The 25,870-nt window shown below is 34.2% G+C and overlaps 2 protein-coding genes across 2 annotated transcripts; both read left to right on the top strand.

Moving 5' to 3' along the window:
- Positions 1–348: 348 nt before the first annotated feature.
- On the top strand, positions 349–10,540 carry LOC121411972 (coatomer subunit zeta-1-like; the record flags this gene model as incomplete). The annotated part of the gene is made up of 4 exons (XM_041604883.1): positions 349–530; positions 3,472–3,562; positions 5,727–5,747; positions 8,668–10,540. Coding segments are annotated over 4 exons (342 nt in total), but the record flags the coding sequence as incomplete, so codon positions are not given.
- Positions 10,541–12,474: 1,934 nt separating this feature from the next.
- LOC121410341 (metaxin-2-like) lies at positions 12,475–25,656 on the top strand. Its single transcript, XM_041602361.1, has 7 exons — positions 12,475–12,619; positions 17,099–17,161; positions 17,539–17,658; positions 18,070–18,146; positions 21,600–21,860; positions 22,520–22,596; positions 24,321–25,656. Exons 1-7 carry the CDS (start codon positions 12,571–12,573, stop codon positions 24,484–24,486), a joined length of 813 nt encoding a protein of 270 aa, XP_041458295.1. The 5' UTR covers positions 12,475–12,570; the 3' UTR covers positions 24,487–25,656.
- The last annotated feature ends 214 nt before the right edge of the window (positions 25,657–25,870 follow it).

Raw genomic sequence — 25,870 nt, 5'->3', positions numbered from 1 at the left:
TTTTTAAAGATAAATTTGATCAGGTGCCTATCTAGAGTATGTGAAACAAAAATTAGCATTTCAGGGGCATTATTTTATTAATTAGAGCAAACTTATGATTTTACGCATAAATTAGCATAATTAATGAAACATGAGATTTTTTGCAGAATTTGATGTTACAGTTTTGTAGATAATGCCATGGGTAACGCCTGTGCCAATTTTCGCTGCGATCTCGCGATCGACGGCCGAGATCATAAGGGGGGGGGCTGAATCAGCCCCCCCCCCGTCTTCTTAGGCGTCGAAATAGCCCAGTCTATTTAGGGTTAAATGATTTTTTTTTCTTATTTTCAGTTTTCAGGCAGGTAAAATATCTTTTATCTCACTAAGCTTTATGATATTTTTTCAAGCAATATTTGCAATAGCTATTCGCATCATTTGTCTAATCTTGTCTTTTTTCATTTTATTTTCTGCAGGAAAAATGTGGAAAAGAAAGCTCTATTTGATCATCTGGATTCAATTTTTCTTGCTCTAGATGAAATCATTGACGACGGGTAGGTAACTTAGTGTATTGATATTTTATGAAAAAGAACAGTAGGTAACATGGAGTATAAGACATTTTCATTTGGTAGCTATTTTTCATCATTACTTCATCCTGTACTGGCAGCACAGAAACAGCAATATTAGGGAGGATTTGACCGCACAGAAGCATAATATGAGCAGAATCACTAGCTATCACTGTTAGACTAACATTACAAGGGTGCACAGAAGCTAAAATTTGTGCTAATTTTTTTGTCAGCGCTATGTAAATCTTCTCTTCTTATATTGTATCAAGTGCTTTATAATAGACCTAGATCTCTTTAAAAGGGTACTCCAGCCACAGTATAAGAGTAAAATGAGGGAAATTAGACGAATAGAGGACTAAAACAACAATACTGCTCTCTGATTGGTCAAAGAGACCACACACTTAACAGTTCCAGTGCTGGGTTCACGGCAAGGTCACACACACTCCCACAGTGGTAATCTCATCAAAATACCCGCGCTTATTGTTTTGAAGCCTTATCCAGCCAATCAGAACTCTAGATTGAGTGCTATTCCAAAATTTTAGAAATCTTGTCTTGTACCTTGTTTGGAAAAATGTGTGTTTGACCTGATTAAAAAGTGCCATATGTCAATAGTGACATTGTGCGAAAATACAGAAATTCAGCTTTGTGGTGATACAGATATCTTTGAGGCTCAAAATAAGAAGTTTTGCACAATTTGCAAATGAAAACAGAGGAAGAAAATGCACTGAAATTCACTTACTTATCAAAATATTTTATACATAATAAATGACCAATAAGAAAGAGTAACATTTACTCTATCTGATGGTGAAATGATATTTGATTTAACTTGAGAATTTTTAGAGAAAGAAAATTTCATGATTCACAAGATTTTGCAGGGAGGAGGATTCAGCCACGAGATGATTTGGATGAATCTGGCCTTTTTGCTCATTAGCATAGGGACCTGCTGTCGGACTGTACCATTCCCTTTTTACTTGTTTTCCAATGAGCTCGAAAATTTTTCAACATGACATGTATCTATGCAAAGCATGTTGATTGTTGATGAAACTTGGACATAATAAGGTTAATCAAGTATTACTGAGCATCCTGCCTGAGTTTTGGCCACATGACCAAGGTCAAAGATCATTTTGGGTCAATGAAATTAGACCATGTTGGGGGAATCAACATCAAAATCTTAACCGAGGTTAAGTTTGTGATATGTCATCATAACTTTGACTGTTTATGGATTTATTTTATGAAACTTGGACATAAATATAATGGTTAAACACCAATTATCTGGTGTGAGTTTCAAGTCACATTACCAAGATCAAAGGTCATCTGGCCATGCTGGAGAATTTGTTTCATTGCCATCATAACTTTGAAAGTTCATAGATCTTGTTTATGAAACTTGAATATAAGAGCAATGAAGTATCAGCAAACATCCTGTGCAAGTTTCAGGTCACATGACCAAGGTCAAAGTTTATTTTACATGGATAAGTCTATGAATTATCTTGAAATTATCAGAATTCAGTCAATAACACTGGTACAATTTCATCACAAAGTAAGAATCAATGTAGCCGATCCCTGGTTTAATAGGAATAATGCATTGAGCCTATGGGATAAAGGTCCCTCACACTATATCAGTCCAAACATCGATCAGTACAGTATGTCATAGACTTTTCCTAACTCTATGGCTCAAACCCACTAACAACACTTGTGCTTAACAGCACTATCTATGCGGCCATTCTGCTTATGGTGTTAGTGGCTGATTTGTTAGTGACTTGTTAGCGCTAACAACACCGCCACTAAAAGAATTTCTGTGCGGTCGCTACTGGCCTTTTCCTGCCTCTTTCGAGACCAAGGCCAAGGACTTCAGACTCAAAGGCCAAGGACTATATGTCAAAAGCCAAGGACAAGGTCGAGGATACATAAACATCCTTGAGGTCGGCCTTGGAATTGAGGAGCACAACACCATTCTGTACATTCAGCATTGTTTCTTCCTATCCATTTTAACACAATTTGTTTTTTTAGGTTTTTAAGATTATTTTTCCTAAACATGGCCACAATAAGGCCAAAATCAGTTTAAAACAAAATCTGATGAACTATCCAATCAGACATAGAGATATAAAGATAAAAAAGAAGCAAACAGAAAGCTAATGAAATTCAAACCATTGATGGAAATGAGGGGATTGTCTAGGCAGGATGTGATTAAATAAAAGAGTTTCCTTCCATGCAACAAAAAATAAAAGATTTGTTTGGTATTTGTGATATATTTGAGATTGGAATCAATTTGTGTCTGAATGCTGTACAAGTATCGGGTTACAAATTTTGCTGTTCCAATTCTCAGAGACAATTGATGTCAACTCGTCTACATCTGTTTTAGATTACTCCTAAAACAAAGGATATGTGACATTTAATTCCTTTTCCCTTTAATGACAAGGGATGTTGTTACCTTTTATTGTTGGTCTGAAGCTTAAGCTGATTATCTCAAATTCACAAGAAAAACTTAAGAATTTGAGCGTATCTATTTATCTGTATGTGAATGTGCCATTTTTTAAAACTGTGAATAAAGATGATACAACAACAGTTGAATGCCCCCAACCCTTTTAATATAAAATGACAAAATAGCTTCCTAATTATATATTGCAATTAATTCATTTCAATCCACTGTTAAAATAATTTTGTACTGCCTGTATTTCTTTACGTTGACTAGAAACAAATAGTGCAAAAAGATGAAGAGCTCTGGTCAGTAAATAACAGTAAACCTAGATCTTGTACCACGCACTTACATCCAAATATGAAGATATTTAATAACTTTCTGAAAGTGAATCTGAGCTCTCCTGTTCTTAGTTCTAAGGAGTGCAAATAAAAAAGCCTTTTTTTAGGTCTCTACTAAGCACTGTACATAATGTATATGCGCCAATTCTCTTTGCTGATTGTTCTCATTTCTCAGGATTGTTCTTGAAGCAGACCCAAATGCTGTTGCACAAAGAGTTTCACTGAGAGGGGATGATGTACCAATTACTGAACAGACCATGTCACAGGTATTAATAAACATAATAATGAATAATGTAATATGTATCACCCAATCTGTTAAATTTGTCTTTTGTTTCTATATATCAGTCTGTTTGTAATCAGTGCATGTATATGACTTGTGTATCATACTGTATGACATTAATAAAAGTAAGAGATAATACATTTATAATTGGAACACTGTTATCAGCAGTCAGTGTTCCAATTCTTTTAATCACACATCAATAATATATCATCAGACAGGGGATATTTTACTCTTAAGTTATTGTTTATTCCTGGGAGATGTGAAAATGTTTTAGTTATAGATGGTTAAATTATTAATAAATTTCACAATTCAGTGAAAACATCTCTCCTTTAAATGTTTTAACTTTAAATTTAATTATTATTCAATATTGTAATGTGTATGATACTGATTCCAGACACATCTAGAAATATGAAATTGAAACACAATGTGCTTGAATGTAGTAGCTTGATGTACCAATGAAAGTTTTGTTTAGACTTCTATAAAATCTTAAAATCTCAAATTTAGTCAATCACTCGGATTTTATCATTTATAAATCATGAAAATTTTATTCGTTTTCATTGCATGAAGGGGGAAAATAAAAGCCTTAAATCAAATGAAGAAAACTTTATAGCTGCAATATCAATAGAGGATTTGATCATATAGCCTACCTTATTTGACTTATTTGCAATTTATGGATTTTTGCATGGCCCATACCACCAGGGGCAGATCCAGGATTTTCAAAGGAGGGGGGGGGGCACATGTTCCTGATGAAAATTTGACAAGTCCCCCCCCAAAAAAAACCAAGCTTTTCATGTAAAATTTTAGGTCATTTTGTCCATGGAAAATTTGACAAGCAAAAAACATACAAAAAAGGCCTTAACTAAGGGGGGGGGGTCTGACTTGTGTAAAAACAGTACATTTACATTACAAATTTTTATTATGGCTCTCAAAGGGGGGGGGGCACGGTCCAGCTGTGCCCCCCTCCCCCCTGGATCCACCAGTTCATACCACCATGATGTGCATGATATCACTCTATTTTATATGCCCGTCCTAGATGGGACGTACTATGGTATCACGCACAGTGTCCGTCTGTCTGTCCGTCCGTTCACTTTTCCTTGTAAACGTGATAACTTCAGTTTTACTTAACCTAGGCTCATATAATTTGGTGTGTATGATAATAGCATGGATCTCAGGAAGCCTATTGATTTTGAGGTCAAAAGGTCAAATGTCAAGGTCACAATGACATATTTTCATCTTACCCTTCTGCAGTCCTTGTAAACGTGTTAATTTCAGTTAGTTAATTTCAGTTAAACTTAACCCAGGCTAAATATAATGTGGTGTGTATGATAATAGCATGGATCTCAGGAAGCCTATTGATTTTGAGGTCAAAAGGTCAAATGTCAAGGTCACAGTGACATATTTTCATCTTACCCTTCTGCAGTCGTTGTAAACATGATAAGTCCAGTTTAACTTAACCTAAGCTCATATAATTTGGTGCATATGATACTAGTGTGGATCCCATTTAGCCCATTGATTTTGAGGTCAAAATGTTGAAGGTCAAGGTCACACAGACATGTTTTTATCTTACCCATCTGAAGTCCGTGTAAATGCGATAACTTTAGTTTAACTTAACCTAGGCTCATATAATTTGGTGTGTATAATACTAGTATGGATCCCAGGAAGCCTATTGACTTTGAGGTTAAAAGCTCAAAGGTCAAGATCACTGTGACATGTTTTCATCTTACCTTTCTTCAGTCCTTGAAAACGCAATAATTTCAGTTAACTTAAACTAGGCTCATATAATTTGGTGCATGTGATACTAGCATAGATCCCAGCAGTTCTATTGATTTTGAGGTCAGAAGGTCAAAGGTGAAGTCACCACTTTCCACTTTCTTGCTTGACCAACAGCTTCATTTTTTGTGTTACAGACAGGCATATTATGTGCGCGCTTTAGTGACACTCTTGTTTGGGAATATATTCATTATTTTGAAGAAAAGGAAAGAAGTACTCTTTAGATTGAAAATCAGTGCTACTATATTTCTCAAGTCAATAGTATCTTGTGAATTTTATTTTCATGCTGATTTTTTTTCTTGTGCTTTGTCATATCCCTTTGCCTTTATTTCATTTATTTTTGTTTATGTTTTGTGCCTCCCTCTGTTGTGGTATAAAAGGTCATCAGCAGCAAGTTGGATGTAAGTCATTGGTCCATTCTGATTGGTTGCTCGCTATATTTTGCTTGCTGAGATGGTTTCTTGAACTCATGCCGATGTTGCATAATACTTCTAACATGCCAAGAACTTACACTTCTCATACACCATTTCCCCCTTTTTAACATTTTGCATGGTTGCCTTATTTCATTGGGTTTTGCCCTGCTGCTGAGTATAATTTTTTATTTAGATCCATCCTAGTGTAGTTATAAGATCACTTGTATTATTGAATTTGTGAGAGAAAGAGAGAAGAAAAAGAAGAGGAAGAAGAAGAAGGCAAAGAAGAAGGAGAAGAAGGAGGAGGAGGAGGAGAAGAAGAAGAAGGAGGAGGGGAGGAGGAGGAGGAGAAGGAAGAAATGAGGAAGGAAAGAGGAGGGAGGAGATATGACCTTGCTTCTACATGACCAGAAACAATTGAACGGTGTCACAATTGATATGTCAAATGTAGCATGATGATATATAGACAAATGAAATTAACAATACATTTTATTGGGTCCATAGGTTTTTATTGCATTTATTTGTTTTGAATGTTGAAGGAAAAAACAAAGTAGAATAAAAAAAAACTATATTTAATGAAACAAATTCCATCAAAATTGTTTTATTCAATGGAACCAATTACTTGCATTGTTTTCTAGAAATTTAGTGATAGAGCAAGATTGTTGAACACCTAACGACATCCATATATATTTTTTCTTAATATTGTATCTTTGTACAGCATTGCACTTGTAAATAACAGTTGCTAACTAGAATTATTATCTTTGGTCTGTTTGCATTATGAACTAACTTGTTATTGTGAAAATCTTTTATGGATTTTTTTATATTATTGGGATCACAAAGCAAACTCATTTAGCAATTTCTAGCTTCAAAATTCATGTGTGTATTGTGCCAACAGGTTATATTTATTTATTTATTCGACTTATTCATTTATTGATGCATTTATTTATTTTGATTATTAATTGAGGTATGTTTTATTCATTTATATATCTAGTCATTCAGTTGTAAAATTATGCATTCATCTACATTATTTTTTTAGTTATTCATTTATTCACTTGTCTTTTTATGATTTTTTTTTAAATTTCTATTTGGAATGGTTCAAACTATTTAGTCCCACTTGTCTAATGAAAAAAAAAGTAAAAAAAAATAGAAATGTCTCCCGGATGCTATGTAAAAGCATCATATATGTTAGGTTATTTCTAATTGGATTTCAGTAGGCTAATAATTGATTACCTACAATTCAAGATTTAACAAAAACAACTAGAAACTATCCAAAATTGACTAAAATATTCTTTTTATCCTTATTTAGTCTAGGATATAAGCATGGGGTTTCACGGGCCTAATCACTAGTGGCAGGCCATAAATATTCATTCGAGCCAACCCATTGCTATTTTTTTTATTTTGATATGGCTGATAGACAAAGTGTATGCATATGATTGTCCATCTAACACTGATTCTATTTTTGGTAATTACTGAACTTCCTTTTCCCAAATTGGGAAGAAATATCACCAATTTTGGACTATATTTTCACTGGCGGAAGGATTAGGGCTATTTTGCTGTTTGAGGTGATGAATCTGCTCCCCCCGAAGGTGTCTTCAAACACGCCAATTTATTTTAAAATGAGCCGGTCGAGGGACCCTTTTCTGGTCAGATATGGATTGCCAGATATAAATCCTATCCACTGGTAGTAAATATTCAACCCCCGAATTTCATCCTTATTTTTTATGAATTTTTTAAAGTGCCAATTTAACACATGAGTCTAAGGGGAATGAATTAAGCCTGTGAAACCATGGGAAGCTGATACGTGTGGGTTGATTGTATCATTTGACACTAGATGGCGCTCTTACACATGCTATTTTGCATGGTGTTTAAATATTCCTTTCCCATGCTATGCGCATTTATGCTGAGTCAGAAGCCCCATATGCAAGCAGCCGATCTACTTAGAATTTGCATGGAATGTAGTATTAAAAGAAAACCCAATTTCCACTTAATTTCTTTCCCAAACCTTTTGCTTAACTCCTGGAAATTTATCCTAAGTGAAATATTAACTTGATATTATCTATAAAAAAGTATCTATATCGATAATCTATCCTGAAATCTTAAGTTTAATACACAAGCAAAGTGTACTTGTATTTTGTATACTCATTCTAAGAAATAAACCTCTGGTTATAGAAGTACAGTGTTTTTTGTAATTTGTATAAATTTAGTCTGGAAAACAATATTTTTTAGGGGATGTATTAATAAATTTTCTTTTTCAATATGTACATGTAGATAGATGGTTCTTTTCTTTCTTGGCATTGCAACATCCCTTCTTTCGTCACTTTTTTACATTTAATTTTTCTCATCTTTCTAAATGATGGATGACAGAATTATATGTAAATGGCAATCTTACTGCCCTTTGTAAAATCAGATTAATTGAATGATTACCACATTTATCATGATGTATCAATATGCTAACAAAGAGACAGGATGTAAATGGGTGTATATCTTCTTTTGTTAGTTTATAATTCAAGACAATTATCTTATTTTGTGATAAATGATGATAAAAATGCTTCAAATGAGAATATTAAAATAGAAATACCTTAAAAACAGCACCCAAGTCCAATTTGTCTATAACCAGATATAAACGTAAGAAATTTATCATTTAAAAGAAATAATGGAGCAAAAATAAACAATATTGATGATATCTTCTCCATTTTGAAATATCAGTTGACAGTATGTTTTAATTATTATAAAATTATGTGAGCAAAAGTTATGATTTCAAGTTGTGAAACCTTGTAACAGAGTAAATGTATGTGTCCTAATTGTTCAATAGATTTACTTCTTTTTTATTGTTTCACAAATAATTTATTCATGAAGGTACCATATTGTTTTAATTCTGTCCCCTTTCTCTTTGTTTCACTTTTCTCAGGTGCTACAGTCAGCCAAGGATCAACTGAAGTGGTCATTACTAAAGTAACATAAAACCATCTTCTCGCCATCTCTTGTAAAAATGTATCATCATGAGAAATTCATGATGTTAGTCTAATATTCATAATGTAAATATAGATAGGATGATGTTAACCCAAGTCAAGTTTACTCTGACATGATGCTGATTGAACAAAGATATTCAAATATGAACTAGCAGAACAGTATGAATTCCATCATTTTGGCCAAATTTTAGTGTCAAGCATTATTTCATTGAACAGAAATGATATACAGAGCCTACATTAGGCTGTATGGAAATGAGTGAGATGGTGATGTCATATATTCATTTTTTTTCATTAGGTATTTTATAATTTGAAATCCCAAATATTCACTTTCATCAGAGATGTTAACAAAAATTGTTCATTGTTTCATATGAGCACTTAATGCATCCAGCGAGAATTTAAAAGTATGTTTCACATTCTGTGATCAGAGGGTTCAAAATTTGATGGAAAACATAAGGAAAACCAGGTTTGTAACATAGGTTTACGAATTAACATACATCATTTACTGTTGCATGAAAATTGCAAACTTAGAACTCCGTATTTTGTTATTTATTAAATATCATTTTAATGGAATTTGTACTGCTTCGCTTGATGAGTTTTAACCTATTAAAACCGGCATGATATCAGAGTATATTTGGTCTGTAATAATTGATGCATGTATGTAGGTGTGGAATGTTTATACACTCTGCCATCTTTGTATACTGGAGTTAATATTGTATATCAAAGCCTTAGATAAACAAACCAGGATGAATAGTCATTCCATTACCTCTTTAGAATGTAAATTGTCAATATATATTTATCTTCAGTTTGGAGCTGTATACAATGACTGTATGTAGATACAACATTTATTCCAGTTAGTATCCAACAAAAGTAGTAAAAGACAGACACAGTTTTACTTTATTTTCTTTGCCATTTTGTTGTTGAAATCTTCACAAATTTTTATTAATTTAGTATAATTTCATTCTCTCGTTTTAGATATTGTAATATTGTATGTGAGTTATGCTTGTTACCCAAAATTATCTGTGAATATTTGTGTCAAAAGAGATAAAAGAAAACATAGATAAATCATTTGCTAAATTTATGTAACTATGTATGTTTATTTTTTAAATGATTTGTCAAAATAATATCAGATCTTCAACCATATTGGTCTGTTCTGTTTTTAATGTAGTAAAAGCCATTTCCCCACATTTGTTGTTCTTGTAGAAGCTTGGTGATGAGATCCAGCAGTACACCATACTGGCCTTGATGATAGAATATCATAGCCATTGGATTTGCAATATTCGTGGTAATTTCTGTATTGTGAATAGTTCAGATAATTTATTTTCAAGCATCATTATGTGAATGTCTGCACCAGCAGTTGTGTCCGAACAAGCATGAATGTATTTTGTGTATGTTACACAGTGCTGCAGACAGAACAGATTTCAGACATGATTGTAAATGACTGAAGGAGTCATGCTTGCTAGTTAAGCTTAATCAGTTTTGAGAAGTTATCACAATATGTTGTGTCAACATAAAGAGTACTATGGACAAACTTTCTGATCTTATACACATCCTGAAGCCATGGATAAATGAAGTAATTTATTATACTTGAGATCATCTGAGAATTTTGATTTGTTGCTATATGAAACAAATTATGCATGATTTCATGTATTTATTAGTTGATTTAATGTCCATAAAGTGAATATTTGAAGTATTTTTATATAGATTTTTTTGGGTATGATCCATTATGTTATGTTCGTTCTGTCAGAATTATGAAACCATTGATATTTCTCAAAGATATCTCTCATTAAAGTACATGCATTTTGAATGTATAGCATATTAATTGCATTTGCAAGACTTTTTTATGAGAAAAAAAATGTGTTTAAGGATGTGAGGAAATATGTGTGCCATTTAATATGAATCCCTCATAGGATCTTTTACATCAGCATTATGCATTTCCTTTTTTTTAAGTGGAATGAAAGGAATAAAAAGTAAAGGTTGCAAATTAATGAAACTTCATTTTAAAAATCATCAATGCATTAGTACTCTGTGTATCATTGAATTTATTTTTTGTGGGATAAATCACAATAAATTTAGAATTGATTTGATATGAAATTCTCATATGCTGAGGAGCAATAACATACACATCAATAGCATATTTTGTTCTCACAAAGAAAGGTTGCACTAAATATTCTGAGTGAATTTTTTGAAAAAAGAGGCATTTCACTTAATTATCAGAGCATATTGGATCCTATATCATAATGGCATCACAGAGGTTAACAATTCAAAATAACCATGGGCTCAGTGCTATGAACTTTTTTCAACTTTCATATTGTTCAGAAGAATATGTTCAAACTCTTTTCTATCTGCTCCTCTTTTTAAAGAGAATATTTTTATATTTGGGTTGGATTTCTCTGAAAATTAGTGAGGCCTAGGCCAGTTAAGTTTCCCAATGTTTTTGTGGTCACTCATGTGCATATAGATTTTTTTTTTGGGGGGACTCTTGCCCAACCCCACCCCCCCCCTCAAAAAAAAAAGAAAAGGAAAGGGATAAGGGTAAAATATATGAAAATAATATATATATATCAAAATCAATCACAAACTTGGATTTTTGCAATAAAAATCTCAAAATTTTGGCTTGCTCGCTTTACTGGTAACTTTTTAGTAATTTTACGCTATAACGCCATATCGTATATCTCACAATTTTTTCTCATTATGCCACGTGGTCACTTGTCAATGAGTCTCAAAAATTATTCCCCCCCCCTCCAAACAATATTGAAGGCTTAGGGACCACATAACTAAACTCTATGGCCCGTATTCTGATAGCAGGTTTAACTTAAACTCAGGTTTAAAGTTGTGGTTTAAGTATGGGAAGCCAAAAGAATCAAAATTTTTATTATGTTGTATGTTTCTCATGTTTACTGTGCTCCTTCCTGATTCATCGATGGTGAAGGCAATCATCTATTTATACTTCCTAGACAATTATGAATGATTTGAGAGCTAAATTAGCTGAAGTATGACATCTCTACCCCGGGGAGGGGGGGGGCACTCGACCAAAAAGTGGTTGGGGTGTGCTGCGGGCGAGACAAAAAATGGGGGCCTTGGAGCGGGCTAATTGTATAAAGGAGGGTCCTGGAACGGGCTACGGAACTACAAATGTTTGTGAAAACGGGGGTCCTAAGCTTAGCGTGTGAGTGCGTATGCATCCCTATTGAACGGGTATGCGTGTATGATGCAGCTTTTCTTGATAAGAAGAAAATGCTATGCCTTGGAGCGGCATTCTTTGTGTTTTTTCTCAATAAGAAAAAATGCTATTCCCTGGAACGGAAATTTGAGTGTAATGGGGGTCCCCTCCGCGGCACATACCCACTATGCATTATATACTGAGTGCCCCCCCCCCAGATCTCTACTGTTACTGATTTATGTGACAATTGGCTATCCATACTGAAACCACTAAATGCAATTTCCTACCGTCTCCAGCAGAAGGGTAATGTGGTGCTAAAAATGAAAAGGGGCTTGACTTTCCAACTTAATATTTCTAATATCTTCTGTTTTCTCCTCTAGCTCTTACTGGCCTCCTGGAAATTGAACGAAAAACAAAGTACCGGTACTGATTCAAAAGAAATCAGCCTAGTTTTTTAGATTTTTTACTTTTAAGAGAAAAAATATAAAAAAAGGAGCAACCCTGGAAATTAAACACGTCACGGTGGTTTTGTCGCTCGTTGACCCATGATTCATTTGCACTTTTTTAGCTTTGAAGTTATTTGAATAGCTATATCATCAATTGTCGGATACCGATAATCAGGCCGGCTTCGGCCCCGTAATAATAATGCTCCATCGATCGATCTCGCACAAATTCTGGTAAAATGTCCACTCTCGTACAGCAGGCAACCGAAATCCACAACATTGGAAGTGGTAAGTTTTAGGGAAAGTGTATATTACTCTGAGTCTGACAACATTGTGTTTTTTTTTTAATGACTTATTATGTGTCGTGTGTCTTTCGTTCTTCTGTGCTCTGCAGCCTCAGTCCCATTGCTAGGATTTCTCGTCGTGTGAGGCTGTATGGGTGCACGGCCGATATCATAATTCATATGGGAGAGCTCCCATGTATGGTATGATGGGGTGACCATAAGTTGCGCACGTTTTAAAAATTATCATGAAGTTGATTTTCAATAAAATATTTCTCACAATTTACACAAAATTAATCATAAATACCAGACAGAAGGCAAGATCCTGGCTAAAGTCAAATGTGCTTGATCTTGATGGAATCAAGGGTTTTGCTCGTAAAAAGACGTAAGTCGTCATGTTTGTACCGCGGTCCATGGCGATTGACTGCCGATTTCGAAATATCGCATGCGTGACGGTCATGCATGCAATGTTTTGAAATCTATTTTTCCGCAAAACTGCTCAAGTATCCTTCACTTTGGTCTGTTAATGTTATCGATAACGTCTTTATCGATAGTCTTGACTTTTGTCGATAATCGCTTGTTTTTGCCACCTAGCGATAACGATAACGTTTCTCTCGTTGATAATACCTGCTATTATGTTGAGACAGTGATTTTCCGCTATTTCATGGAAACTGCCTTTTGAAAGTGGCTTTTCAAACGGAAAATCATGGAAAACATATTTTTCCTCAAACTGCACTGAACAGCAACAGAAATTGCTCCAAAATCTTCACAAAATATGAATACTCACAAGCCACAAAACACGATCTCGCCTCACTTCGCTATAATCATGACAATCTAAACATGACTGCACTCCACTCGTTGGTACAGTGGCAGATACAAATTTTTGACCAACGCGAGTATGTGACATCGCTTTAATGCATAAAAAAAATGCACATTCTGTTCTTTTGTCGATATGTCAATATTTTAGCGCGATATCAACAATTTTTTTAACGAATACAGCCCTACATTGACTCTTCAACCATGGCTTAGCGTAATACAAAACTCTACCATGGCAGCCAGATTTTTCATCACCACCCTGAGATATCGCTTTTACAGACTGTTTCGGACGAGCCTGGTTGTGCCAGATTCTGTTGATTTCCTAAATGACTTGACAAAGACGGTTACTTCTTCACCGAAAAACCCTTGTTGAGTTTCACAAAATGATGCTGATGATATCTCAGCCAAGTGGACAAGTGCATGGAGACCACTGAAAAAGTTACATAACTTTCCAAAAGACAACTTCTCATTCTCAGAAAGCAAGTCATAATTTTCAACAGTCTGTGGGAGAATTTCCTTGCAATATTCTTCTAACAAATTGAATTTCTGCTGGGTACTTGCTCTGTCTGTCATGGTAGAAGATATATTCAGCAAAATCTTCTTAGTTGTGTCATTTGCACTCAGGGAAACTTCTTCAATATCTTCAAGTATGTCTTTAAATGTATTGAGGACATCTGTTTTAACAACAGATTATCTTGTTTTCGATGTGAATATAGGGTATTGTCTTTGGTAATGTTCTGGACCTTGTCTATATTGTGGGTAACACTACTTCTCTTTGCACTGCTGTTGATGTTGGCACTGCTGGGGATGTTTGCACAGTGTGATCCGTTTGACAGGCTATCATGGGAAGTAAAATATTCCCTTCTTAAAGTTTGTTGACTTGTGCACCTCCATCACATTTCTTGCTCTTTTGAAACTTATATGTTTTCTTAAAGTTCTGTAACTTTTTCTTGTATGCAGTTTTTGAGGGTTTTTGGTGAGCTGGGATAGCATGTGATGCCATTAGTATTTCCAATGATTTAGTTTGACCTTTGGAAGTTATGAGTTCTAGTAATTCTTAAAAATTCTCATTTTGTTTCAAGTTTTCTTCATTCATCTTAATTCATCTAGTTACATACTACTGGTAGGTCAGCATGATGTCTCAAAATGCCTGGTATTCGGGTGTCGCAGGTTGTCAGAGAATCTTTTAAGTAGCATTTTGATTGCAAAAGAATAACCTTTATGTTATAGCCAATCTTCTACTGCCATGTCTTTGTATTCAAATGTTGGATCAGACAATGCTGTGTCTAGTGGGAATAAAAATTATCTCATAATATACCTTTCATCTATTTGTGCAGTCTTTGTGAAGCAACTGCACTGACAAGTGCTGTTTTCCCTTGAGAATCCTTGAAAGATTGTGAAACAACATACCGTACATGTAGTACAGTCTATCCGTTCTGATTTAATGGAATTTTGGATTTATCAAGGATTTAAAAGTGGAACACATGATGGCAGACTCAACACTTATTTGTGTTCCAATAGAAGTTTTATCAAAGCAAAGTTAGGGGTAAAAGGGTAGAGAGAGAATAAGTTTGAAACATAATGGTGAAATCTACAAAAAGCATACTTTGAATTAAAAATCAAGTTGCAGGCAATAAAGATGAAACTAAATACGGCATACAAGCTAAAAGGTGTGACCCCTTTCAAATGTTAGGATAGTATCTCATTTTCATAATGATCATAGTAATACTTCCAATGACAGTAATAACAATAATTATCATAATAATGATAGAATAATAATAATAATCATGATTATAGATGCAATTATTTCTATTAAAGTAACAAAGAAAAAAAAATGGACTCAATAAGCTTGAATAACATTGAAGTGTACGATACGATATAAATAATATATATCTATATATGTATTTGAATATGATTTTTGTATTAATTGCACCCACTCCCAGACACATCACAAATTCACAATAAATGTCAACAATAGCAATATCACAAGGCAACATATTTCCTAAGTAAAAGACAAACTACAAAATCTGTAATTACAGAATGTTATGAGTTAAACGAGATCCAATAATTCTCATCAATGTTGACAAGATTACTAATTTTCCATGTGTTTTTAATTTTCAAGCATATGCGATTCCATGGGATTGCATGAATGCATTAACATTGTATACCATTACATTTAGAAAGCCTCAAACTTTCTGAACATATGGGTTTAACTAGGTTTCTCCTTCATTCTTTATGTTTTTTTTAAGAAAAAAATAAGAAAATGTATGCAAAGATTAAGACATACTTTTCTCTGACTTTGAACACCAGGAAAAATGCTCTAAACCTTGGCAATCTTGGTATCAAATGAAAGCTTAGAATCTCCCGTAGGTTATGTTCATTGTCGTCAATGGCCTTCGGCAAGTTTGATGCCCTGGAAGTAGTATCAGCGTGCAGAGGTCAGTCAAAAATTTGTCAAATTGGCGGCCTCCAGTAAATACACGATAGCGTAAATGTTATATTTTTCCAGAGATTACAGTCAAATAAATGGTATCAAAAGAACAAGAGACTTCTCCTCTACACTCAGATGTATTTAGGAAGGTAAAAGATCAATTTGAAAAAGTTTGATCGATGAGTTTGCAACATTAGTTTTCGTGTACAAACAGATTTAAAATTCATCGAACTCACTATATCTATGCACCCCTACTAACATTGGAAATAAAATCATGGAGAAGGTTCTAAATAATTTAGGGCCTAAATAAAATTAGCCCTTATATAGAACATATATATGATGGGTGAGTGGATTTATACATACATGTAGGCCTACCAAAATATTATTTTATTCCATAAAATTTTCGAGCAGGATCGATTATGTTTGTTAATTGTCCATAGACATCAGTTTATTTAGTCAGTAAAGGGTCTGTGAGTCTAGACTAGTCGGAACTATGGGCTTATATTGCTAGAAAAACCTCTTCCGGTATCAGTGCTTCTTGCTAATCTTGACAGTCTTTTGTTATTTTGGGTAGGGTGCATTTGGAACTCTTTCCAATCAGTCTATTTCGGTTAGGATATATGCTCTGCTGAGTGAGATTTTGTCTGTCTTTGGGGTCAATACATAGAGTCCGTTGATGGCTATAGCCTAACGTTAGGCCTAGTGACCATTGTAAGCTGGTTTGCCCAACACTAATTACAGCAAACTATGGCTATGGGAAAAGGGTGAGCTACCTCAGCCTTCTTGATTACTATTCCCCCTTTCATGCTTTAGATGGGTGAAAAGAGGCGCAATAATAGAAAGAAAATAGATCTTTAGGTCTTATTTACATATATTATCAACTTTAATACGAACACCCCCGAATGATTGATTATTATGCATCCACCGCAATTCAATGGATATTCCTTTTCTCGTTCCGTAGAATAGAATTATAATTTAAGCTGATTTACCCTGAAAAAAAAGATGAATGGATCGGCATTTGATCCCTTCAGTGCATAAAATGGCCAAACAGGTACCAATGAACATGTGTGTTGCTCAGTGGAGCTAAAAAAAGGGGGGGAATTCCCCATCACAACGTCCCACCCCCCCCCCCTCTGCGCAAGCATAATACACAAGCACTTGTGATCCCTGAGCATGCACATTGCATGTCCCTTCATTAGTTTTGCTTAAAATGACATTTTTTATTGTTTATATGTACAGGTACTGGAGCTGGAGGCCAGCCACAGATTCCTGACAGTGTGGAGTTATATCAGCCATATGAAGGTAATCTTCAAAAAGTGTCTTGTCTTTCCCAGGCCCAATATCATGAACTGTCCAACCCTTCTCTATATTCCCATTTATCTATTTATTTTCCCCTTTATCTATTTATCCTTTTATTCAAGTGTCTTTTTTTGCAAGGGTCATTGATCAATATATTAAAAATAAAGTGTACCGTGAATGGAATATACTTTTCAAATATTAGTTTCAAGTTTAATGAAAACAAATTGTTGGAGACTTGTTAACTTAGTGAAATTTAGTGAAGATTAAGTGAAAATTGAACTTGTTAGATTGAACTATGCATCACTCACTTTGGCGAAACAAGAAATAATAATATACTTAACCATTCACTCACTTGTATTGTTCATCTATGATTTTGTCAGGTGACCAAATCACTCTTCCAGAGAGGGCCCAATGCCTTGCAGTAAAAGCATTTCTGAAGATGTGTGATATCCCATTCCGCATCAAGCTCCGAAGCAATGCAGAGCAAATGTCTCCTTCAGGTGAAGATAAACTATGATGGAATATATCATTTCTGTCCTCTTTTGTTCAATAGTTAAACCAGTGTTACATACCTGTGATTCTATCTTATGTGACCATTAATATGTCAAATTTGATAGATTGATTGGACTTTTATTTAGCATGTCATGTACTGGTACATGTAATTATTTTCCCTTGATGAACAAATATGCAGTTTATTCTGAGACTCAATGCTTATGCAGTAAAATATGCATTAAATTGGCACAACGGTATCTTTGCATTCTCTTAAAAAGTGTCTTATGTTCATCTATAGCATTCACAATATATGCATAAATGAAATTGTGACATTATCATGCTACATGTACATTATTTTTTAAATCCCTGGTCATGTTGATGTAATTTTTAAACTTTTTTTGTCCTGTTCATAAACTCAGGTGCTGTTCCTTTCATCAAGGCTGGGGCCGATATTGTATCAGAGTTTGACCCTATTGTGGAATACATTTCAAAAAAGGTAAACAGTAGCTTTATAGGTCAATGAATTATTGACTTCATAAAACATATAAATCAGCCTGAAAGATTATATTTTTATTTTCCTTCAATAGTAAAGTGTATTACTTGGCAGCTCTGCACATGACACCGGTGCCATCAAGTTAGCATGCTGGTAGTACCATGTTTGATATACTACACTGTCAATGTGTTATAATACCTTGGATGTAGGCTTTTAAACTTAATAACTTATTTGCCTCTCGATGACTTCTTATGAAGAATTCAGAACACTTTTCAACGGTGCTGTACAGCAATCGAAAATGGACTGGCAAAACTTTCATAAGGGTCAAATTTGTCTCTTCTGAGTTCCAATATTTCATCAAATTGGATTTGAAGCTGTTTACAGATGGGCTTCCTACTACATTTTTGGGAGGTTGTTCCATTCGTTGATGCATCTCTGTGAAAAAGAGCCATGTCTAAGCCTAGAGGAGACTTGCTTCTTCGCAATTTTGTATTTATGGCAACAAGTTTTACAGCCAGGTAGATGGTCAAAAAAGTGTGAGGTATCAAGGTCATTATGGCCATGCATTATTTTATACACCTGAATCATGTCTGCTCTCTGACGTCTGTAGGCAAGAGATGGCAAGTTTAATTCTTATAACAAAGTCTCTTCTTATAACAAAGATTTTGAATGGAATGTACATGTATTTGACGTTGCTCTATGTTGTACATTTTCTATTTTGGAAATATCCTTTTTTAAAACTGGATGCTACACCGTAGAGCAGTACTCAAGACTAGGTCTTATGAATCCAGCTCTGTCTAAAGTGGAGAAATTATGCTATATGATTCAGGTGGAGAAATTCCGCTTGATAATTCCAAGCTTGCGATTTGCAGTGACACATACACCTTTCACATGTTGCGAAAAAGTTGTCTGCTGGTCAATGGTTACACCTAGAACTGATTCTACTTCAACAGAAGGGTTAGGTTTGCTCATGTCCGACATTTATTATTTGAAGCAAGGATTTTTTTTTACTATAATGAATGACCTTGCACATTCTTTGTTGAATGGTAAATGCCATTTATGAGACCATTCTATAAGTCTTATCAAGTTGGTCTGCAGGTCATTTACATGACTGTTTAAAAATAGATATCATGTAGTAATTGTATCACTAGTTAAATGCACAAGAGTGTTTTTATTTGTTTTTTTATATTAAAATAGTAAATCTAAATGAATGAAATTTGAGGATAGCAAAGTTGTCTATTGTCATTTTATAAACTGCTGGGTGACTATCTATTTTGTAATATTGCAATATTACAGCTTTGGCTTTAGAGATTCATCATGGAAACTAATAATTATTGATGATGATAATGGAAATCAAAAGGAAAGGATATTTGTTACCAGGCATGGCAAAACCAACAAGAAAGTCACACTGGTGTTTAGTTGGAGGACATTAAGAGTTTTTAAACAAGAAGAGTGTGTTGACACTTTAAAATCGTACCCATAAATACTTTGTTGTGATGTTGAAATTTGTTCATCATCCTGAAAAAATCCCTTAATTTTAAACTCCAATAAACTATGAACTCAATAAAACTTATGATAATACTACTTTGTAATCATGAGCAGGATGTGATTAACTAGTATGTCAACTTTGGAGCTTATCAAAGGACTCTAGTAAAACTTAAATGTATTTTAATCCTTTTGTCAGCTTTACACAAAAGTATTAGGGTAAGTGTGCTCCAATACACTTTAATCCATCTTTTCTTAATGGTAGTGTTCTATTGTAGTGAACTTTTCTTCTCTTTGTAATGAGGGTTAAAGGGATTGTCCGGGGATGAAAATATTAATAGCTTAATACATAGAGTAGAATTCACTGAGCAAAATGCTGAAAATTTCATCGAAATCAGATAACAAATAATAAAGTTATTGAAGTTTAAAGTTCAGCAATATTTTGTGAAAGCAGTCGTTATGAATATTCATTAGTGGGTCTGATGATGTCACATCTCCACTTTCCGTTTTCTTATGCTATTAAATAAAATCATAATTTTTTCATTATTTCATACTTGTGTGAATAATATGTCTCCCTTATAATAAAATAATTTGCAGCAATAAATATTAGATATTAAAATACTAAATTGATTGTCAATACAATTTTTCTAGTTCTTGGAGGGAGAAATTTGAATAAACCTAATTTCATATATTAAAATACAAAAGAACAAGTGGAGATGTGACATCATCAGCCCACCTAATGAATATTCATGAAGACTGTTTTCACAAAATATTGCCAAAATTTAAAATTCAATAACTTTGTCATTATGTTATCCGATTTTGACGAAATTTTCAGCATTTTGCTCAGTGAATTCTACTCTATTCATTAAGCTATAAATACTTTCAGCCCGGACCATCCCTTTAAGATACTGCCTTCACACTGGCCTGTAACACTGCTACGGTCTGGGACTGTCCGGAGACAGTAAAAGATAATAAAAAGTAGTTTTGATCGAGGATCTTGTGAGCAGACATCTGGCACTGATCTGTATACCTAGATAATTCCACGGTTTCCAGTCATATTGGGATTGACAGCCTGATGTGAATGGATACATGAATGTAATCCGAGACTGTGTCAGGATAACTCTTCTAATATGAATGCATATATAGTAGGATTATAGTGGTGTTGCCCGTGAGAGCACTGGGATAAATTTGATAATTTTATGTCAGTATAAGAGAGCTGCATACCATTTTAAGTGAGTTATATACCATTTTAATTTAAAGATGAGAACATCCTCTTTCAGTAGGGATATTTAACATAAAATTCATTTCTGGCTATATGAAATGTATAAATGTGGCCATGTCTGGTCACATTTATGAATGACCAATAGAATAATAGGCTTGTTATTCAAAGAAATCATCAGCATTAGCTAGAAACATGGCTAATCACTTTGAGAATGATATTCTATTAATTCATTAGTTAGACAGTAAAGTCTGACTCACGGCCTTTGCGTTTTGGGCAGTCAAACGCAACATAGCGCAATAAAAAGAGCTAATGGGAGGTCAATTTGTAGACTCGGAGGCTTTGCATTTTAGCTTAGCAGTTTTATCTTTTTTTAAACATTGATCTGCAACTGAATGCAATAAAAATCCTTAAAAGCAAACTTAAGATGAGTTGCAGTTAGCAAATGTGAGCAAGGACAAGCAACAGCGAGCAGCTTATGTATAAGCCAATGCACTGTTACTGCTCGATATACATGTAGCTTGATTTACCTCCCTTTAGCTTGAATCACTTAGCCTTACTGCATGCAACTCTATATAAATGCTGATGAGCTTGTAGGCATAATAGCAACTGAATATTATTGCTCAATGCTGCGTACAATGCTGTGTTAGGCTGTGTATTGCCTTTCCAGCAAATTTAGCAATACGCAATAAAACACAGGTTTGTAAATGTTAGCATTATCTGTCATGAAGTTTTTTTTGTTTTTTTTAAAGGGACTGTCTCTTTCAGAGGAATTGAGTGGAGGTCAAAAATCAGAGATGAAGGCATACATGGCTCTTTCTATCAACAGATTGTATCTCGCAGAGATGTACTTGGCCTGGAATGTTAAGAAGACTGCTGATGAGATAACCAAGCAGAGGTATGGGTCTCCATTCCCATGGCCTCTTTCTTTTATTCTACCATTCTTGAAACAGAGAGAAGCTATCTCATATCTCAAGGCACATAACAGCTGGCATGACTTCTTACCGGATCAGGTACATCATCAAAATCATTTACTTCAGATTTCTACTGATACATGTAGTTAAAATTTGCAAACAAAGTTTTATTTCTCACTGAACATGTGGAATTACCATTGTTTTTATGGTTCAAAAAAGAGAGTCATTGATTTTCCAATCGGTAAAATTTGAAGTAGCCTATTGTCTAATTCAAACAATAAAAAACAAAAGAAATAGTGAGTTATATCATCAGCTCTCTCAGTTCCATATCACTGAGCTGTGCATGTAACTGTTTTGTAAAAAAATAAGAAAAACTTTGAAATATCATCTATACTTTCTTGTTTTACATCCACTTTTGATGAAATGTTCAGGGTTGTTTGTTTCTTATTGTTCTTTTTATTAAAATCAACTTTTTGATGGGGTGACTTGCACTTTGATTAACATTGCCTTAGCCTCCCTTGCAGTTTTCCTCCTATTTTACTGGAAGCAAAAAGAAAATTATAAATGCTGATATTACAGATCTAGAATCAAAGCTATTGTCAATGGATGAACCTCTCTCTTTGTACTTAAGAATTGTTTTTCAAAGGTGGATCGTATTGACTGCCTTACAACATTCATGTAGAATGTAACTTTCTTGTCTGGTGTCCAAAATATGAATTGTTTTTGTCAAATTTGATCTTGTCCCTATTGATTCTTAGGTTTATGATGAAGTGAACCTCTGTTGCAAAGCTTTGTCAGACAAACTTGGTGAACAACAATATTTCTTCCTAGACAGGTATGTATAAAGTACCCAACACATTTATCCCTATTCGAGCAGAATTAGATGGAATGGAAAGACTGTTGGTGGTGTAGTCCCCCATTATTCAGCTCACAATGCTTTCAGTATGTTTCAAGTGGGTTAGAATACCTTCAGAATGCATTAAGAATATACTTTGAACAATGTTCAAAATTATTTCCACTTTGAATGCACCTCAGATATGTTGAACATGACCAAAAACCTTTGGGATGGCCATAAACATTTGACCCTAATTACGGTCAGAATTTTTAGGGCCAGCTCGAATATCCATGAAAAAACTCAACTGGGTAAATTTGACCCCCCCCTTTTCCCTGATTTTTAAAATTACTTCCAGCTTATTCTGAATAAGTGTGACAAGCCCTTATGAACCATTTGCTTTTCTTTTATATTTCCATTTTAAAACTTGTTCTTTGTCAGATGTCATTGAAATAGGTGATCTATGTTAAAAAGGAGGAAAGAGAGTGAAAAATCATTTATTTACATCAGGGTTTTCATTTAGTATTGCTGAATTTGCACTTTTTATGAAAGCTATTTACTTCATGAAAATGTTAAATTCAATTTGAAAGTTTAACCAGCAATATATTATATACATATTATTTTCATCAGGTATGAATGTGTTTCATAGTTGGGGAAGAGTTAACAAAGTAATTGTGATCCTTTTTTCGGAACTAGGTCAACAAAAGTCATTATCTGGTGTGAGTCATTTATCACAAGGAGGAATCACCAGTCATGCATAAGTCACTTGAACTTACATAAGCAATCGGGCAGCAGTTTAAGTCTGTGGCAAACTATGTACAGAAACTTACAATCACTAGTAAATAATCATAGTGTATCATGTTCTACTCAGACAAAAAAAAACAATGTCTGGGACGTGGATCATTTCCCTCTCCATTATTCTTAAATAATTGCACTCTGTTAACCCTAAATAGACTGGGCTATTTCGATGCCTAAGAAGACGGGGGGGGGGGCTGATTCGGCCCCCCTTATGATCTCGGCCGTCGATCGCGCGATCGTGAGGAAACTTGGCACGCGTGTTACCCATGGCATAGTCTACAAAACTACTAGATCAAATTCTGTGAAAAATCCCATTGCTAATTAATTTTGCTTATTTATGCGTAAAATCAAAATTTTGCTTTAATCAACTAAATAATGCCCCTAAAATGCTAATTTTTGGTACACAGACACTTTATATGAATCTGATCAAATGTACGAAAAAAAAATCAAAATCACATTTATTTACATGTATTTCGTTGTTTTTCGACTTTCTGTTTTTTATTGTTTTTTCAATGGAAATTGTCGGGGACTTTATTTGGAGCATAAATAAGATGGAATTAATTGATTTCAATCAGTAAAAGGAAAAATAATGATACATTTGTGAATTTTGGCTAAAAACTTTATTTGCATTGGATTTGTACACAAATTCCCGTTATTGTGCAATTTTGGGTCTGCATGCAGTTGCAAAATGTTGCGTAATTTCGGAACCGCGTACCCGGGGGTCGCAAATTTGGTCTCAAAATTTGCGCGAGACTTAAATGTAAAAATTCAGTGAGCGACGCGGTCAAAAAATTTCGCGCGGCGGATTTATCACGAAAAATGTCGAGGGGGGGCTGAATCAGCCCCCCAGTCTTTTTAGGGTTAAGCATAAATTTATACTGCCAATACCATTTGAATTGAGACTTTCATTCCATGTATTTATCCTTTAGACCAACTGAGCTGGATGCATTGGTGTATGGACATCTCAAAACCCTTCAGATAATGGAAGCAGAAGATCAACGTCTAGCAGACATGGTTAACAAGTATCCCACCCTGGTGCGTTTCTGTGATCGTATTAGAGAAAGATACTTCATTGAAAGGGAGAGAAGCAGATGATACAAGCAATGAATGACCTTTGACCCCATCAAGCTACAGTGGTGATTCGATTCATCACTCTATTAGAAGGACTTATTATAAATCAAGAGTTTATTGCATGCTTAACAATTATATGTAATGTATTGCACATTGATCCTCCAAGTCAGTGTTAACTACAAAATATGATTGGAAATTCATGATTTGCAAAGTTTGAAAAGTGTGTTGCTGTGTAACTAAATGTACTCATACTTTTGGGTTTAACATTTCAGAAATATTTTTAACATTAAATTCAAATTATTGTGATTTTTGGAAACTGTCTACATCATTCACCAAAGCATGTCCATTTCATTTTGCTACACAAAGATTTTGATATATAAAAAAAATGGAATCGCAAAACCACTTGGAATGTTGGACATACATCTAGTATTGTATTCCATGCTCATATCATAATTTTTAAACTTGAATACTCTCAAATTATTTTAATTGAACTAAACTGAAGCTTGTCACAAAATGTCATTATCCTCCAGACAGAATCCATATATAACCGCTTATCAGTTCTTGGTTGAATTCATAATCATGAGTGAGGATTGTAACTGTAAAGGATACCATGAAGCGCATTATTTTACCCATTCACATTGTTTCAGAAAAAATGAAATGAATTTTAATTATTTAACCCATGGTGGAGGTATAATAACTGAAGACCTGTTGGAGAGTTCATATTAATCTTGTAGTTTTATTGAGATAGCATGCAGATATAAATCTTTAATCCTATATTCATGTGCAAATGTTACAAAATGTACCACTTGATGCATCTTATAATTCTATAACTAAGCAAGACCAAATTCCCATTTTGACATAGCATACAAGTGTATAGGATTTTTTTTTTGGTTTCTCCTTATTTTGAATTTGGCAATTGAAAAATTGTGCAATAGTTGCTTGTTGAGATTTTCATATTGAGATTACAGATGACTCGGCCTAAGTCAAATCTTTTAGGATAACTGAAATCTGTTCAACTTCAAAGGGCAAATTTGAAATAACACATTCTGTGAAATCTCATCTGAAAAACTACTTTGACTTATGCAGACCTCAGAATCTCAATGCATCACACAGTAGAGGTCTGAAAAATTTTCTATATTCTCTCAATTGAATTTATGACTTGGCTTGAGTGAATAAACTCTTTTGTCATTAAGACTTCTGTCTCATCTAGGCTTGCTGAGTTACAAGAAATTAATACACACTTAAGTTTAAGTCATACATTACAGGTCATTATTCTGTAAACTAGTTATCACTACCTGGGTTTAAGCCATAGTTTTAAGACGTGAATTTGAACCACATAAATAAATCATTAATGTAGAAAATGCAATATGCAAATTGCATGTTTTTATCAAATGACTTGTGCAAAGTT

The sequence above is a fragment of the Lytechinus variegatus genome, chromosome 3 (genome assembly GCF_018143015.1).
Source record: "Lytechinus variegatus isolate NC3 chromosome 3, Lvar_3.0, whole genome shotgun sequence".
Classification (NCBI taxonomy): domain Eukaryota; kingdom Metazoa; phylum Echinodermata; class Echinoidea; order Temnopleuroida; family Toxopneustidae; genus Lytechinus; species Lytechinus variegatus.
The sequence above is the reverse complement of the archived record's forward strand: the minus strand, read 5'-3'. Positions and strand labels throughout refer to the sequence as shown.